This window comes from Lontra canadensis, unplaced genomic scaffold (genome assembly GCF_010015895.1).
Source record: "Lontra canadensis isolate GAN:19392208 unplaced genomic scaffold, GSC_riverotter_1.0 scaffold2, whole genome shotgun sequence".
NCBI lineage: Eukaryota > Metazoa > Chordata > Mammalia > Carnivora > Mustelidae > Lontra > Lontra canadensis.
Genome location: NW_022630996.1, coordinates 21,028,269 through 21,045,596, shown reverse-complemented (window position 1 = coordinate 21,045,596; position 17,328 = coordinate 21,028,269). Strand labels below are relative to the sequence as shown.

The 17,328-nt window shown below is 38.7% G+C and overlaps 1 protein-coding gene and 1 pseudogene across 21 annotated transcripts in view; both read right to left on the bottom strand.

Annotated features, from left to right (window-relative positions):
• Positions 1 to 17,328, bottom strand: part of CADPS2 (calcium dependent secretion activator 2) — a 530,843-nt gene that overhangs the window by 211,246 nt on the left and 302,269 nt on the right. For all 21 annotated transcript variants that reach the window (XM_032870302.1, XM_032870364.1, XM_032870304.1 and 18 more), the window contains exon 8: positions 14,027 to 14,166. In XM_032870302.1, the coding sequence (XP_032726193.1) occupies positions 14,027 to 14,166 (140 nt within the window). The remainder of the gene's footprint in view (positions 1 to 14,026; positions 14,167 to 17,328) is intronic.
• On the bottom strand, positions 4,130 to 13,554 carry LOC116872702 (annotated as a pseudogene).

The window sequence follows — 17,328 nt, the reverse complement described above, 5'->3', positions numbered from 1 at the left end:
CTGAAACAAATTCATTTGCTATCTTCCTCATTATCAACTGAATGATTTTCAGACATTTCAAATAGTCTTGATATGAAACCGCGGCTGTGATGGGATTTTATGTCCCATTACCAATGCCCCATTTTGCTAAACTCTAGTATGATCACACAGAGAGAATTAGCAGTACTTCTTAGGATCGGGTGTTCTTTGTGAAAAGAATGCCAGGACTAAATACACCCGGAGAGGAGTTAGGATTACTTTAAAAGAGATTTCATTTAATCGTTTCTGTACTCCCATGTGCTGTTCTACCCATCACTATTTTCTTCACTTTGGGCCAGTCATTAACAGCACCCCTCCCCCCCCAAACCTACTGTGCTCTTTTGTCCAAATGAGGCCAGCTTTGCAGCAATGAATATTGACTTAGTTTTTTTGCTGACATGGTCCTTAACTACTGCCTGGCTTCATCCTGTTTTCTAGCTCATGCACTCTTCAGGCTCCTAAATTTCTTCCTATTTGGGACCCACACTAGGCTCTGAACTCTTTGCAGTCTTTATACAAGCTGACCGCACTCACAGGTTCTTGGCTTGGCTTGGTTCCTCCTCCTTGCCACTCCCTCCCCTCTGATGGACCCTTGAGGCTTCCTGTCTCTGATGATCAAGACCCTGATCTTTCTCTTTGTTCTTCTTTGTCAGTTGTTGGGGAGAGTATTTTCACGAATTGGGGAGCCAATGTAAATGGAGTTAAAGTGTTCATGACACAGAACTGACAGAATAAATTCTGAAATAAATACGACTTTTAATCAGGAATTACTGTAGAAAGAAAAAAGCAAAAGACTTTTACTGATTCCACAAAGACAGTGTAAACAAAGCTCAAATCCAGTTTTCTTTTTTGCCTTTAATAAGTAGTGGTTATATATCATTCTTGTATATTAACATTATCCTACAGTTACAACACCTATCCCAGAAATGGACTAAAAACATAACATTGGCAGGTAATAGATATTAAAAATCTACTTTCTCCATCATAGTTAGGCAAAAAGTTATTAAAGGAAGTCTCACTGTAGAGAATAAGGACTTTGAATTTCAAGTTTTTTTTTAGAAAAGAATACGTTTTTTTCATAAGTCTCTAGATTTCTAGTCCTAGTTAAGGCTTTGGACTACTAAAACCTATTGTAATTCCTCTGGAGAAATATCTTGAACCATATTCCAACAAAGAGTGGTACCAATTAAATAATGGCATAATTTGAAGTTTATATCCAATCAATCCTTCTTTCAAATACAGAAGAACAATGAACATAAATTCTGCATTCTGTTCTTTCTTTGGAAAGAGAACACTCTAGTATTTATTTAGCTTTTACTAATCAGTAGGCAGTTTTCTAAACAACTAGGTTTAAAAATAGCAATAAGACAATGTAAATTTCCTCTGGAAATTAGACTTGGTTGTGGGGGGCACTAGTCAACAGCAAATCACCCAAACAGAGATACCTCTCTAGTGATAAGACAAACAACAGCCAGTAAATATAACATCAGGTCATGAGAAGAGCTTAAAGAATGAAGCCCGTTGGAAGAGAAACCCGGCAGCGAGGAGAGAAATGCACTCCTCTGTGGAGGGTGGGAAGGATGGGCACCCCAGCCCGCAAACTCAGAGAACCAACAGGTGTGGGAGCAGAGGTGGGGGGAGAGTTTTGTCAGTGTCCACCACTGGGAAGGGCCTGTACCAGGACCCAGTTGAGAACACTCAAGCAGCACCTTCAGACCCCCATCTCAATGACGCCAACCTCTCCCAGAGATTATTTTCATAAAACATCAGCATATTTAATCAGAGGAATTATTCAACTACATGAATGTCTTGGGTGCTATGGTAACTACAGAGTGCACGGTTTTGAATCAGTAAGTGTTGAGTCAACTTTTCAATCCCTCCTTAAACGAAGCACATAAAACCAACTTAAAACACACAAATTAAAACTTATTTGGTCTGTAAAAATAGAGATCAACAACTTATTGAAGAGTGGACAGATTTGAATACCACAACTAGCAAAACCTGACAGACTGCTTAGACCTATAGAGGATCCGTGATTGTCTAATGATTTAAACAAGAAAATTAAAATTAGCCTTTGTCCTAAAGACAGGTAAGACATCACTAGTTATTTAAAATAATGGGCTTTGAAAGGTTTTTCCCTTTAAAAAATAAGTTTAGAAATTTCCCCTTTATTTTAGCCCAGTGCAGTCATAATAGCTTACTCTTCTCCTTGCTATGAAATAATCTCCAGGTGTGTTTTGTTTTTTTTTTAAGAACTTGAGCTATCTGAGTGCTCATATATATTATTTTCCTTTTTTCTCCCTTTGGACATAGAGAAGGCAAAATAAAGTTAGCAGCAAAAAATACACACACAAACCACTACCACTACCACCACCAGCTACATCCATTGTAGCTGTCAAATAAAAACACATTAAAGCCTAACAATTAAAGCACTGGGCCCTAGTGGGAGACATAATTTTCATATTCTGAAGGTATCAGGATATACACACCATTTCCCCATCTGTCTTTGAGAATTTTCTTCCAAATAAAATCTAACAATGTGTTTAAAACTAGAAGGTTTTATTACAGCTCATGGGACTATAATTCCTTAAAATAACCTTCATTCTGATAACCACCATTACTAGTTGATGGAGCATCTGCACGGAACAGGCACTGTGCTACATGCTTTAGGAGTACATCTCATTTCTTGCTCGGGACAATTCAACTTTAGAGTTCAGAAAAATGAGGCTATGAGAAGTTAAGGAACTTGACTAAGTTTGTCTAAAAATGACAGGGTTCACGTTTGAACCCAGGTCCAACTCCAAAGCCCGTGTTCTTAACCATTCTGTACCCTGTGCCTCCTGTTTATGGAGATGTCCTTAAAGAAAATGAGATGGCTTACAAATCATTTACCTGTTTCCATCCTACCGGAAGAATGTGAACTAATTCTACCTTACTTTCCTTAGGACATCAAATTTTAGGTTTAAAATAAAATTGAAAGAAATTTCAGAGCTGGAAGAAAACTAAAAAAATTTTTAATGAGCTCAATATTCTATTTTCAAGATGAGGAAACCAAGAAGGCACGGGACTACATACCCAAGGCAACCTGCAGGCAGAGCTAGTTAGAGCCTAGGTCGCCCAGTCTAGCTCTAGACTGCTCGGTAGCAGTCCTCATGGGTGCCTGAGAAGGAGCAAAAGAAAGTTGTCAAAGGTGGGGGGTGAGTTGGAAATAGTGCCTTATTTTATTCTTTTTTCATTTAATTGTTAACGGGGTTTCTTCCACAGCTGGTTAAATCACAGTGCAATAGGCTTAGTGTTTTAATTCCCAGAAAGACTTTATTAGAATCACATGGAGGGCTGCTGCTCAAAAAGATTCATTTTCCCTTTTATGACCACCTTTAATCTGGGGGCGCCTGGGTAGCTCAGTCATTAAGCGTCTGACTTCAGCTCAGGTCATGAACCCAGGCTCCTGGGATCAAACCCAGCAGCAGGCTCTGCCTCTCCCACTCCCCCTGTGTTCCCTCTCCTGCTATCTCTTTGTCCAATAAATAAAATCTTCAAAAAAAAAATAAAAAAAAGGATTACCTTTAATCATTAGAGCATCCTTTTGGGATAAGGCAGGAAGAAATGGAGAAGAGGATTAAGCTAGAGCCCAGCAAATTTCTCATCAGCTCAACTTATTATCAACTTATTTCACGGCCAGAGGAAGCTTAGTTTCTCTGCCATCATTTTCCTGACATGCACTTCTCAATGATATTCTTCCAAGTGCAATGGTTGCACGATGGGCGAGAAGTGCTCGAAGAGTGAGAAGGCTAGTCTATCACATCCCACAGAAACCTCAAGGACTGAAGGACTGACCCCCTCTCCCCTAGCCAAGATCAAGTACCAGGTCATCTTCACCTCTAGAATTGAACAAATTGTAGATAATGCCTATGTCTCCGATAGTTTTTGGTTTTTTTTCTTTTTTAAAGGAATGGGTTTCGAGATGATAAACTATGGGGCAGAGAGGTACAGAACAGAAAATGCAAATGGAAGGTGTTTTACTAATTGTTTTATTGCCACAACTAATTTGTCCAGATACTGACCTGTACGAAACACAGTAAATGTTCAAAGACTGAGGGGCTCCCTGAGACAAGGCTGAGGATTTCAGTCTCTGGTATTTGGAATGTGGGTGGCAGTCCTTGTTTTTGGCTGGATCACGGGTATGTGACACAGGCCATGCTTTTAACCAGACTGAAATAGCAGAACGGCCAGGTGGCCCAGACAGAAGTGGACGAAGTGTTTGGTTTCATGTGTCACCCAACTACCGAAGTTCCTCCCTCCTCACCGTGCAGGGCCAGGTGGGGTTGTACTCCTTAGTATGGTCTGCAGGTGTCTTCTCTACATCCTGTTCCTCTAATGCCTGAGCTACACACTCCACGCAGTCCTGTTCTGTCTCCTCTGACATACTGGCATTGTTGATCATGGCCTTTTGGTCTTTTTTTTTTTTTAAGATTTTATTTATTTATTTGATAGAGACACAGGAAGAGAGGGAACACAAACAGAGGGAGTGGGAGAGGGAGAAGCAGACCTTCTACTGAGCGGGGAGCCCAATGTGGGCCTCAATCCCCGGACCCTGGGATCATGACCTGAGCCGAAGGCAGACATCTAAAGACTGAGCCACCCAGGCACCCCCGTTTTGTTTCATTTTTTAATTATTTAATGTTTATTTTTCCTTCTTTTAGAAGTGTCTCAACTCAAACATATACTTTCTTTAGGGTTTTATCAATAGTTAAAACACATTATTGCTGTGAGCTGGCCAGCTACTCCTGCCTGCACACTGTACACATTAAGATACTACTTCTCCAAATATGAAAACCCACAGCAAACACCATACTCGATGGTGAAAATGGGAAGTTTTCCTCTAAGATCAGGAACAAGACAAGGACGTGTATGCTCACCACTTTTATTCAACATAATACTGGAAGTACTAGCCACAGCGGTTAGACAAGAAATAAACAGGATCCAAATTGGTAAGGAAGAAGTAAAATTGTCACTATTTGCAGATGATATGATACTATGTTGAGGAAAAGCCTGGAGACTCAACCAAAAAACTATCAGAACTGATAAACGAACTTAGTAAAGTTACAATATTCAAAATACACAGAAATCTGCTGCACTTCTACACAAAAACCAAGTAGTATAAAGAGAAATCAAGAAAACAATCCCATTTACAATTGCATCAGAAATACCTAAAAATAGGGGTGCCTGGGTGGCTCAATCGGTTAAGTGACTGCCTTTGGCTCCGGTCATGATCCCAGGATCCTGGGATCAAGTCCACAATGGGCTCCCTGCTCAGCGGGGAGCCTGCTTCTTCCTTCCCCTTCTACCTGCCACTCCCCCTGCTGGTGCTTTCTCTCTCTCAAAAAAATAAATAAAATCTTAAAAAAAAAAAAAAAAGAAATACCTGAAAATAAACAACCAAGGAGGTGGAATATTGGTACTCTGAAAACTATCAACCAACCATGAAAGAATCTGAAGATGACACAGACGAACGCAAAGATATTCCATGCTGATGAATTACAATATTGTTGAACTAACCATACTACAAAAAATCTACGGTTTCAATGAAACCCCTATTAAAATACCAATAGCATCTTTCATAGAACTAGAATACTAAAGTTTGTACGAAACCACAATAATCTTAAATATTAATAATTTTAAAATGGACCTGAACAGACATTTTCTAAAGATATGAAAAGATGCTCAATGTCACTCATCATCAGGGAAACACAAATCAAAACCACAGTGAGATAGGACCTCACACCCCAGAATGGCTAGTATCAAAACGGAGTGACAAGTGTTGGTGAGGACGTGGAAAAGGAAGGTGCATGCACTATGGGTAGGGATATAAACTGGCATAGCCACTGTGGAAAACAGTATGGAGGTTCCTCAAAAAATTAAAAATAGAAATACCATACAACCCAGTAATTTCAGTACTGGGTACTTACCCAAAGAAAATGAAAATAGTACTTTGAAAAGATTTATGTAGTCTATGTTCATTGCAGTATTGCTTATAATAGTCAAGAGAGGGAAGTGACCCAAGTGTTGGATAAAGAAAATGTGGTATCTATATACAATAGAATATTATTCAGCTATAAAGAATGAGATCTTGCCATTTACAACAACATGAATGTTGTTATAAAGGGTATTATGCTGCCAAGTGAAATAAATCAGAGACGGTCAAACACCATATCATTTCACTTACACGTGGAATCTAAAAAAATAAACAGAAAAAAACCCAGATTCTAAAATACAGAGCACAAACCGGGGGCTCCCAGAGAAGATGAGTGAAATAAAGAGGATTAAGAGGTACAAACGGCCACTTATAAAATAAATAAGTCAGAGATGAAGAGTACAGCATTGCACAATATTGTAATAATGCTGTATGGGGACAAATGACTACATTTATCATAATGTATTGATTTATACATTACTCCACGCTCATCATGATTGGAGTAATGTATAGAATTCTGGAAGCTATGATGTATACCCGAAACAATGGACTATTGTATGCTAATTATATTGCAATAAAAAAAAAACTCCTCCTCTAAAAAATTGTATGAGGTAGGCTCTATTAACATTTTCATTTTGTAGGTGAGGAAACCGAGGCACACAGAGGTTTCATAACTTTCCCAAGATCCCACAGCAATCAGTTGGTACAGCCAGGATGTGAAGGCAGGTGGTCTGGCTCCAGAGTTCATGTTCCCAAGCCATGCTGACTCTTTAAATATCAGGACAGGAGTCCTTCAAAGCTCACCTTAAGGAATCCTCTCAAATGATTTCCCCAATAATCAGATATTTGGTACAATAAATTTACCTATTTTTAATTAGAAGAAATTATTTGATCTTTAGTTTGATAACTGCATTCTTTCATCCTAATAGTAAAATCTGGAAAATAAAATTTCACCCATAGTTGCATTATTCTATTTAGTATATTTAGTGTATTTCATTTCTGAAGTTTTATACATACCTGTTTGTGGTTTTTTTTTTTTTTTTTTAAAGAGAAGGAGAGGGCAGGGTCAGAGGGTAAAGGAGAGGGAGAAACTAAAGCAGGCTCCACGCCAAGTGCCGGGCCTTACTCGAGGCTTGATCTCACCATCCTGAGATCATGACCTGAGTCAAAGTCAAGAGTTGGACACTTAACTAAGCCACCCAGGGGCCTCTATATCCATCTGATTCTTTCTTTCTTTCTTTCTTTCTTTCTTTCTTTCTTTCTTTCTTTCTTTCTTTCTTTCTTTCTTTCTTTCTTTTTTTTAGTACCACTACTATAATCAGATTAGAAGCAATTCTAGAACTATAGTGTATTTTTCAAATTAATTTTACATAAAAGCAACCTAATGTTGCAGTCTTCACACTTCCTTTTCTTGTCTTGAGAAGATTCACATAAACCCCAAATGTCTCATCTTCCCAGGTGTCCTTCCTTCTACCACCTCTATTCGCCCTAAGCTCTGCTCACCCTCTCTGTGCAGGCACACCACAGGATGGGTGGACTGCTCCTGGAAGGGCGAGGGAGGAAATGATCTGATAAGTCATAAAGTTCTGGGGGCTCAAGGGGCCATTCAAATTCCCTAGTCAGATGTCCCCTTTAGCAACTGATGAAAGCAGGCCAGGACAGGTGTGATAACTCACCCAAGTTAGTGACAGAACTGAGACCATACGCACAGGTGTCTTGGCTCGAACACTGGCACTCGTTCTATGCAAGTATCACTGTCTGTCCTGCACCTGCACCACCATTCAGCTACACCTATCAGAGAAAGGAACTAAAAGCAAGTATCCCTATAAAGTCCAAATTTTTCCTGACCTTCCACAATGCTCACTTTATAAGCCCAATATTTTGGCTTTATAAATTCAGTGTTAATATTTTAAAACTTCTGGATGCATGCAAAGAAACAAAAAGTACTACTTCGTCAGTACACAGTCCAAAAATTTTATGGTAAGACATCAATTGAGATGGAACAGACCTATTATCATTCTGTATTTTAGCTGTTTATGAAATTATATCGTATTCCAAAATAGTTTTCACTATAGTTTTTTAAATGCCCCCAAATAATTAGGATAACCTCTGGATATGGTCTGTGGCTCCTGAAAGAAAATTTTAAAAGACCTCATATTCCACTTTTAATTATTTGGCCCGATTTCCAGACAGGACACCGAAGGATATTTAAACAGCAAAAGAGCATAGTTATTGGATGCATGAAAGAGAAGAAAGTAACGTATGTTAAAATATTACACCCTGGAAAAAATCTCAAGAATAAAAGGGTATTGAGCAGAAAGTTACATTTAAGGTTAAAGTTAAAGGCAAACTAACTTATTACAGGAGAAATCAGAGAAGTTTTATGAAGGGAGTATAAAACATCTAGTTTAGTGATCATTAAAGCCATGCCTGAAAATGTTTCTACCATTATTACATAATTAGTCCCTAGTAAATTGAAATGAAAAATAAAATTCTTGATGTAAATCAGCATACAGAAAGGGACACAAATATAAGGCATTTGGAAAAACAAAGTCAGCTTTATGGCTTATTCGTTTTATCATTCTACAACAGTTACACTGAGGTTTATAAAGTATCACAGACAGACTTCTCTTCTGAAAGCTGAAAGCTGTGTGTGGGAAAAAAAGATTTTTTAAGAACCTAGCAAATACTTGGTCAGAAGTTTTGGCAAGGCAGTAAGAAGTGGGATTTCTATGAAATTAGAATAAATCAGAGTAAGGTAAATTCATATCGGGAAGGCAAACAGACCTACATGTAGGTTCAAATGTCAAAACATGGTTATTTTAGACAGGGACATGTAGGAAAATCATTCTAAAAGGTCAGCTTAAATTGGGAATCAATTTTTTTCCAGGAAAAAAAAAAATTAGACCCATCCTTTTCGTAAGGCCTGGACCCTCTAAGCAAATGCCACCTTGACAAAAGATTTTCCTCCCTCTGATCATGAGACTATCCCCTAACCTAATTGAAGATCATAAACCTTAAAATCATCAACAATGCAGTTTTATTAAGAGTGCGGTCATTTCATTTTATGAGCAAATGCCACGTTTGACAGCATGACACCCCAGGGCCTGAATGCACAGCTGGTCAGCTCTCTGGGAAACATGGGACAACGATAATGCAGCCAGCGTAGTGTTCAAGCCCTCCTTCCTGCTGGAAGCTGAACTATTGTCTCTCCCCTGCAGCAAGAAACAGGCCTAGTGCCTTTTAAACCTTTATGGTATAAATTAAAGAGAGACTTTTGTCAATGACAATTACGAAATATTTCAGTACCTCTGTTTAATCAACAAATGTTTAAATAGCCAAACACGACTCTGCACAGAGAGAAACAGGAGATTTACGGCACAGTACTTTGGCCAACATTTTATCTTACCAGTTCTTAACTGTGATGAAACTCTCACACAGTTACACATTCATTTTTTCCTTATAAAATAATCAGTTGCATGAAGACCTCGGCTAGGTCCATGCCACCTCCCTCTACGTATTTGTAACCATTTAATTTTCTTCTCTCTCCTTTACCATTGTAGAACTGTCCTAAGAGTCATTTGTTTTATTTAGGTCCATTTTATTTTACCTTTCTTTTGACTGAAAAAATTACATTTGAATTAGGAAAATGTTATTTAATAAAAACAGGAATAGTATTATGAGATTTAAGTTAATACTGTCCCTCAGCCACTAGGCTATGCTAAAGGACAGTCCATTTGTTCAAGAACAGTTCTGTCTTCCAGATATCCAAAAAAGGAGGAAAATAAATTTGAAAACTGAGTATGAATTTTTTAACCTACCTAGCTACCTAGCTGGTAAGTCATTTAATAGATGTATAGGAGTTTATATAATTAGTTTATAAGACATATTCCAAACAAATAAGTAAGCCCTTTTTAAAAAAATCAAATCTACATCATGTGGTAATGTACAGTTTGGTTTTAAAAGAATGAAATCATCTTTATGTTTATTTTATCCAAACTAAATATATTTTCATTTACATGTAGTCAATCCTATTTTTAAAAAACTATAATGTCTAGTCATGGGCTGATTAGTTATCAGAAACATGAGCTTTTTATCAGATATATTATTCTGCTTATAAAAAGGTTATTCAAAAATGCAAGAGAACCAAACACATTTATTTTAGATATTTTTCACATTAAATTTATACTCTATTTTTATATATCTAAATTTATATCTTATTATTAGTTAATATATTATTATTAATTAATAATATATTAATATACAATCAATATATATTAAATTTATATCTAAATTTATACTCTAACTTGTGTTTAAAATCCTTTGCATTTCAACTTAGGAATGCAACTTACTGCCATTTTTTCCTTAAAACTCTAAAGAGCATACTACTATTTTCATCATCATTATTATATTAATACCTATCCTTGACTGCATACTGCATGGGGCACTGGGATTTAAATAAGTTTAAAAAACTCACAGGGTGGTTGGGGGCACAAAAAATAAACACTGATAAAATATATTGAGGGTGGGGCGCCTGGGTGGCTCTGTGGGTTAAGCATCTGCCTTTAGCTCAGGTCACGATCTTGGGGTCCTGGGATCGAGTCCCGCATCTGGCTCTCTGCTCAGTGGGGAGCCTGCATCCCTCCTTCTCTCTCTCTGCCTGCCTCTCTGCCTACCTGCAACATCTCTGTCAAATAAACAAAATCTTAAAAATATATAGAGAGAGGGCCCACAAAGGTGCTATATATATGTGGTAAATATTCATTTACATGTTATAATAGTTCACATAAGAGATGCCATATTCCTAGAACATCCAACAGGCTTTTTTCTTAAGATTTTATTTATTTATTTGACAGACAGAGATCGCAAGTAGTCAGAGAGGCAGGCAGAGAGAGAGGAGGAAGCGGGCTCCCTGCTTGAGCAGAGAGCCCAATGTGGGGCTCGATCCCAGGACCCTGGGACCATGACCTGAGCTGAAGGCAGAGGCTTTAACCCACTGAGCCATCCAGGTGCCCAACAGGCTTTTTAAATAAAGACCCAGAGGATTTCAAAGTCTGGTTCCCAAAAGTGCTTTGAAGATAAAAATCCATAACCCTCCCAATTTACTGTTTAATCCACTTGACAAGTCTATCTAAAAGAGGGGTTTGCCATATTTTAAAGATAAATTAATCTTTTTTTAACTTGACTTGCCTCTTTTTCAATTATTCATTACTGATCTGTTAATTATTCATTATAGGATGAATTATTGACAAAACACAATCCAGCCCCAAAACTGAACACTATTAATCTACTACTCATATCCTACTATCACTTTGGCATATGATAGAGTACTTGGAAGAAACAGGTTAGTAGACTTTCTCTTCTTAAATATAATTAAATTCAGTAAAATCCATTTATGAAACACTGCAGAAAAAAGATGGATACAGTTATGATGGAGGTCAAATCATGTTTGCCCATACGCACAGGGGTGATATTTAAAATATTTATGTGTTCCCACAAGCTCTAAGGAACCCAAACAGCTGTTTGTGCTAAAGCACCTGTACCTGCCATAGGGAAACATCACCATCACAGTTTGGATACCTTTAATTCTGGTTGATCATCGTCATTATTATGATGTCCAAAACAGCTATTAGTTTTTACAGAATCGCTATTATAGAATATGATATTCTTAATTACGCCACATAACATACCAACCAGCAGAATAGCATCACAGGTATTTTCAGTTCTAGAATTCCTTCCTTTTACATACTATAAACTAAAGAGATACCCAAAGGTCTAGAATTGCCTGTTGGTATCTTTTAGGAATAGCAGATATTAATTCATGTGGCTGCATCTAAAGCATTCCTGATCTGAATCCAAGGTGAGTTCTCGGGCTTTCCATATTAAATTGAGAGGCTGTGATATATTCTCCTTAGTGACCCCCGTCACCGGTAGTCTTAGACAGAAGTTAACTCCAGACCCACCTTGAGGTTCCGGACTTAGTCAAGGGCTTAGAGATAAGATCTAAACCAGCTCTCCTTCAGTGCAAAGGATTAATAAAAAAAATATTTAAAAAGGGAAAAACCACCCAAAAACTCAAGTCTTAGCAGGGGGTTGGATGGACCCACCTGCCCTGGAACATTCTATAGGAAGGAGTTGCCAAAGAGGAGAGCAGGGATTTCCACAGACGTGAAAGGCTGTAGAACTTGTCGTGGGCCCAAGCTCATGTTTAATCTTGGTTCTTGGGATACTCTGAAGGCTCCAGGGGTATTCACCAGGGTACAGGCCATTTGCAAATTAAGGACTGTGTTGGAATTATAATACACAGGTTCCAATGTCTTAAGGTGCCCTTCATCAAAAGAGATGGATATAAAAACAGTAGCGAAACAACTGAGTGCCTGGAATGTATGTTCCTTTATGCCCAACTCTAGACTCTACTAGTTTCTAAGCACTTTAGAGTAGTAGTATTCTAACTTTCTATTCTCCAACCTCTCTATGCCAGCTGCACCCAACTTGTTTTCATTGGCCTGAAAAGTCTTTCCAGAACTCTTTCTTGCCTGTGAATATGCTATGTCCTATGACTGGGGTGCCCTTCCTCTTCCTTGCCCACTCGAATTCGTACTTCAAGTTTTATCTCAAAAGTCAGGTGTCTTGTGAGATTTTCATGACTAACTGCAGCTAAAATCAGGTGTTCTTTCCACCAGCTCCCATTCCTCTCTTACAGCACTTATCGTTCACTATCATAATTATTTGTATACAAGCCTGAATCCCTGACTAGTCGCTTCCTTTAGGCCCGAGATGGTATACCACTGAGGTTTGTTATGGGAGGAACACAGTAAATGCTCAATCCGTGCCTGCTAAATAAATCTGTGGTGAGCAGGAAGACGGAGTAATGAGAAGAACTCCAAATATTAAATCCCAGAACTCCATCTGCATTATGAGCTGAGTCATGTTAGCCTTTAGTCTGCATTACTGCACCGAAGACGCCATGATGTGGGCTGCCCAAATTATGGTTTCCTTTCAAACAGTCCACCTCTGAGCTGTTCTTCTGTCACCGAGCCTTGTTCTGACTCGGCTTACGTTGCCCATGCAAACCAAGGAAGCAATGTGGTCGTTAGGCCCACTAGTCATCCAAAAAAGTCTTATCTTACTGACTCATCCATTCACTCTGCCATAGTGTTGATGACTCGGCTCCGAAGTGGGCAGACGACACCTCTCTGTAAGGGAATGGACTTTCTTAGGCTCTTGTGTTGGCTGCTAATCTCAGAGGGAGCCACTTCAGAAGTGCTTCTATCCACTGTGAAAAAAGGTCATGTTCTTCACAGCCCTGTGCTGGGATTTGACTGCAGTGAGTCCTACAGTGTTAATCTGAGAAAGACCCAGGGTTTTGTTTTTTTTTTTTTGGTTTTTTTTTTTTTTAAAAAACAAACTCATTTTATGGTCTTGAAGAGTTCAGACCTGTTACCTCACCAACTACAAGGGAACAAGAGCCCTGGCTGAGATGAGGGCTGACCCCGGCCCATGGTAGTTCCCCACCGACAGGCCCTGTGGTCCGGCTTCCCCACCAGCGTCCGCTCCTCCATTGTCGATGTGGCTTTCCACTCACACACTGCATGGACACTCACAATCCTCCCTGACAAAACTTTTCACAGCCTCCTGGTTAGATCTGAATGACATTTTAGCTTTAATATGTTTTATGTAAGTGTAACCATTTCTGGAGACGTGAATGCTATGCTTGTTTCAACCATCATTATATTTTGGAAAATATCTTTTAGAGCTTTCCAGCTATCACTACTCTTCATCGATATAAATGGGGTAGAATACCACTGGGATCGATTACCAACATTATGTTAGCATGGACACAGTTATTTTAACTAAATACCCATGTGTTTAGATATAAAGCTGTCTGGGAGTTTAAAATAGTAAGTTGTTCCATAAATGTCATTTTGGGGGAAAATTTCATGATATACTGGCTCTGTCAGTAAATGGACAAAAGGGATACATTGAAATTAAATTCATTAATTCAGGAGAAAAAGATGTCAAGTCCACACTTACCCACTATGTTTCATATGTGGTGGTTTATCCATTCGCACTGCTAATTTGATTTTTAAGTCAGAGTCCTGGCTATTTTTTGGAACTATCATTCGGTGAAACTCAGCTGACTTGGAGCTATTAGAAGTTGGGTATAATATCACCTGTAAGAGACCAAAAAAAAAAAAAAATTAAGCACACAATATAATGTCTAATGATCGGAACAGAAATCTTTTCTATGTTTTCCTGTTTAAAAAGAAGGTATCATGCCCAAATGTGTCTAAATCATTTGACTCCCACCACAACAGATGGGTTTGCAATACAGACTCATTTATCTTTTTGACAACTATGTGTTTTCATATTATCACGTAATGAGTTTTCTTCCTGTGTCACTTCATAATGAGGTAAGAGCACAGAGGCTACAGGTGAATTGACAGTTGCGAAATACTTGTTAGACACCTATAATTTCAAGCTATTCTAAACTCAGGACAAAAGTTTAGAAAGAAATATTTTCTGAAATTATAGATAGCATCTTTAAAAAAGTAAAACCAATTATTTTAGGCAGCAAAAATAGAACTCCTGTTTTAATATTTTCATTGTAAAACAGTCTGAAAGGAAATCAACTCAATTAGTGATGGAGAAGACGGTTATCCTAGCACATTTTCTGCCTTAGATCAAAACCAAAGGATTTTTTCCCCCTGATGACATGTTTTCAAAACCATGAAGATAATATTAGGACTGAAACAAAGTAATTATTTTTAGCAAAACTTCCAAATTACCAAATGATTATTTCATAACTCTACAGCTTCACAAAGCCAACACAGAAGAAAAGCTTTCTCTTCAGATATTACATGCCATATACAAGCATACCTCATCTTACTACATGTCACTTCATTGTTCTTCACAGAGTCTGCATTTTACATACTGAAGGACTGAGGGACCCTGCCTGAGTAGGCCTCCTGGTGCCGTTTCGCCAACAGCATCTGCTTACCTTGCGTCTCTGTCACCTTTTGGTAATTCTCAAAATGTTTCAATTTTTTTTTTTTAAAGATTTTATTTATTTATTTGACAGAGAGAGAGAGAGAGATCACAAGCAGGCAGAGATGCAGGCGGGGGGTTGGGGAAGCAGGCTCCCCGCTTAGCAGAGAGCCCGATGTGGGGCTCGATCCCAGGACCCTGGGACCATGACCTGAGCCGAAGGCAGAGGCTTACCCCTCTGAGCCACCCAGGCGCCCCCGATTTTTACGTTATTATTCTATTTGTTACAGTGATCCGTGATCAGTGACAAACTACAATGTAATTACTCTAATTGTTCAGGGGCTTTACTCACCATGTTCAGGTAGGACAGCAAACTTCAATGTGTGTTTATAAATGTGTTTTCTGACTGCTTTACCAATTGATTATTATGCTGTATCTCTCCCTATTCTTGGGTCTCCCTGTTCCCCCAAGACACAACAATATTGAAATTAAGGTAATAACCTTACAACAGCCTCTGAGTGTTCAAGTTAAAGGAGGAGTCACACGTCTCACTTTAAATAAAAAACTAGAAATTACTAGGCTTAGTGAGGAAGGCATGTCCGAAGCCAAGACAGGGTGAAGGCTAGGTCTCTTGGGCTAAGTTGTCATCATCAAGGAAAAGTTCTTGAAGGAAATTAAAAGTGTACTCTAGTGCATGCATAAGTGATAAAAAGCAAAACAGCTTTATTGCTAATATAAAGAAAATTTTACTGGTTGGGAAAGAAGATCAAATAAGCCCCAACATTCCCCAAAGCCAGAGCCTAATCTGGAGCAAGACTCTAACTTACTTCAATTCTCTGATGGCTTAGAGAGGCAAAGAAGCTACAGAAGGAAAGTCTGAAGCTAGCAGAGTTGTTTCACGGGGGTTAAGGAAAGAAGCCCTCTCCATAACATAGAAGTACAAGGTGAAGCAGTTAGTGCTGATGTAGAAGCCCCAGCAAGTTATCTGAAGATCTGAGTAATAGAAGTGGCAACACTAAACAACACATTTTCAATGCACACTAAGCAGTCTTATGTTGGAAGAAGAGGTCATCTTGGACTTTCATAGCTAGAGAGGAGAAGTCAATTACTGGCTTTAAAGCATCAAAGGGACAGGTGGACTCTCTCTTATTAGGGGCTGATGTAGCTGGTAACTTTAAATTGAAGCTAAAGATCATTTACCTACCCTTCCAAAAATCCCTACCATTCCAAAAATTCCAAGAATGATACTAAATCTGCTCTGCTTGAGCTCTATACCTGGAATAACAAAGCCTTGATAACAGCACATCTGTTTACAACATGGTTTACTGGCTATTTTAAGTCCACTGTTGAGACCTACTGCTCAGAAAAAAGATTCCTTTTGGAATGTTTACTGCTTAGTGGCAATGCACCTGGTCACCAAGAGCTCTGATGGAGATGGACAATGAGATTTGTGTCCTTTCCATCCTTGCTAACACAGCAACCGTCCTGCAGTCCATGGATCGAGGAGTGATTTTCACTTTGAAGTCTAATGCAGGAAGCACATTTTGTAAGGCTAAAGCTGCCATAGAGAATGATGACTCTGATGGATCCGGACAAGGCAAAGAGAAAAGCTTTTGGAAAGGATTCACCATTCTAGATGCCATTAAGAACATTTATGATTCATGGGAAGTCAAAGTATCCACAGTAGCAGGAATTTGGAAGCAGCTGATTCCAATTCTCCTGGATGATGTTGGGAGTTTTCAACACTTCAGTGGAGGAAGTACTGCAGATGTGGTGCAAACAGCAAGAGAACCAGATGTAGAACCTAAAGATGTGACTGAGCAATTGTTCCTTGAGATACAACAACACTGGACTTAGGCCAATTAATTACCCTGCCACGGTAAATCCTTCCACTGACTTCACTTAGAAGTACCCATTAGGAAACTAAAACGTGGCAGGAATGATGATATTCAACAGTGAGATGATCCTTAGTTTGTGGATCAGATGCTATTAGTTGTTTTGGGACCTTATTCAGTAACCTGTCATCAGCGTTTAAAGAATGAGAAAATTGTCCAATGTCTTCATTTAAGTATTCTCATCTGTGTAAGACTTTTGGAGTTTGGAACAGTACCAATTTTTGTGTAAACATAGAAGGAAGAGTTAAAAAGGGATAGAGTCTATAGGTGGTTCATGCCAAAATAAATTTGGAGGGAAAAAGGATGTGGTAGGGAGAACAAGAAAAAGCTTCCCAAAATTGCTAGGGAAATGGCAGCTCTAGCTTCAGGGGTGGATATACAGCTCTTCGTCTTTGTTTTTACTTGTGTTCAAGTGACACAACAAATGGCTGCTGTCTCCTGGTAACACGTTAG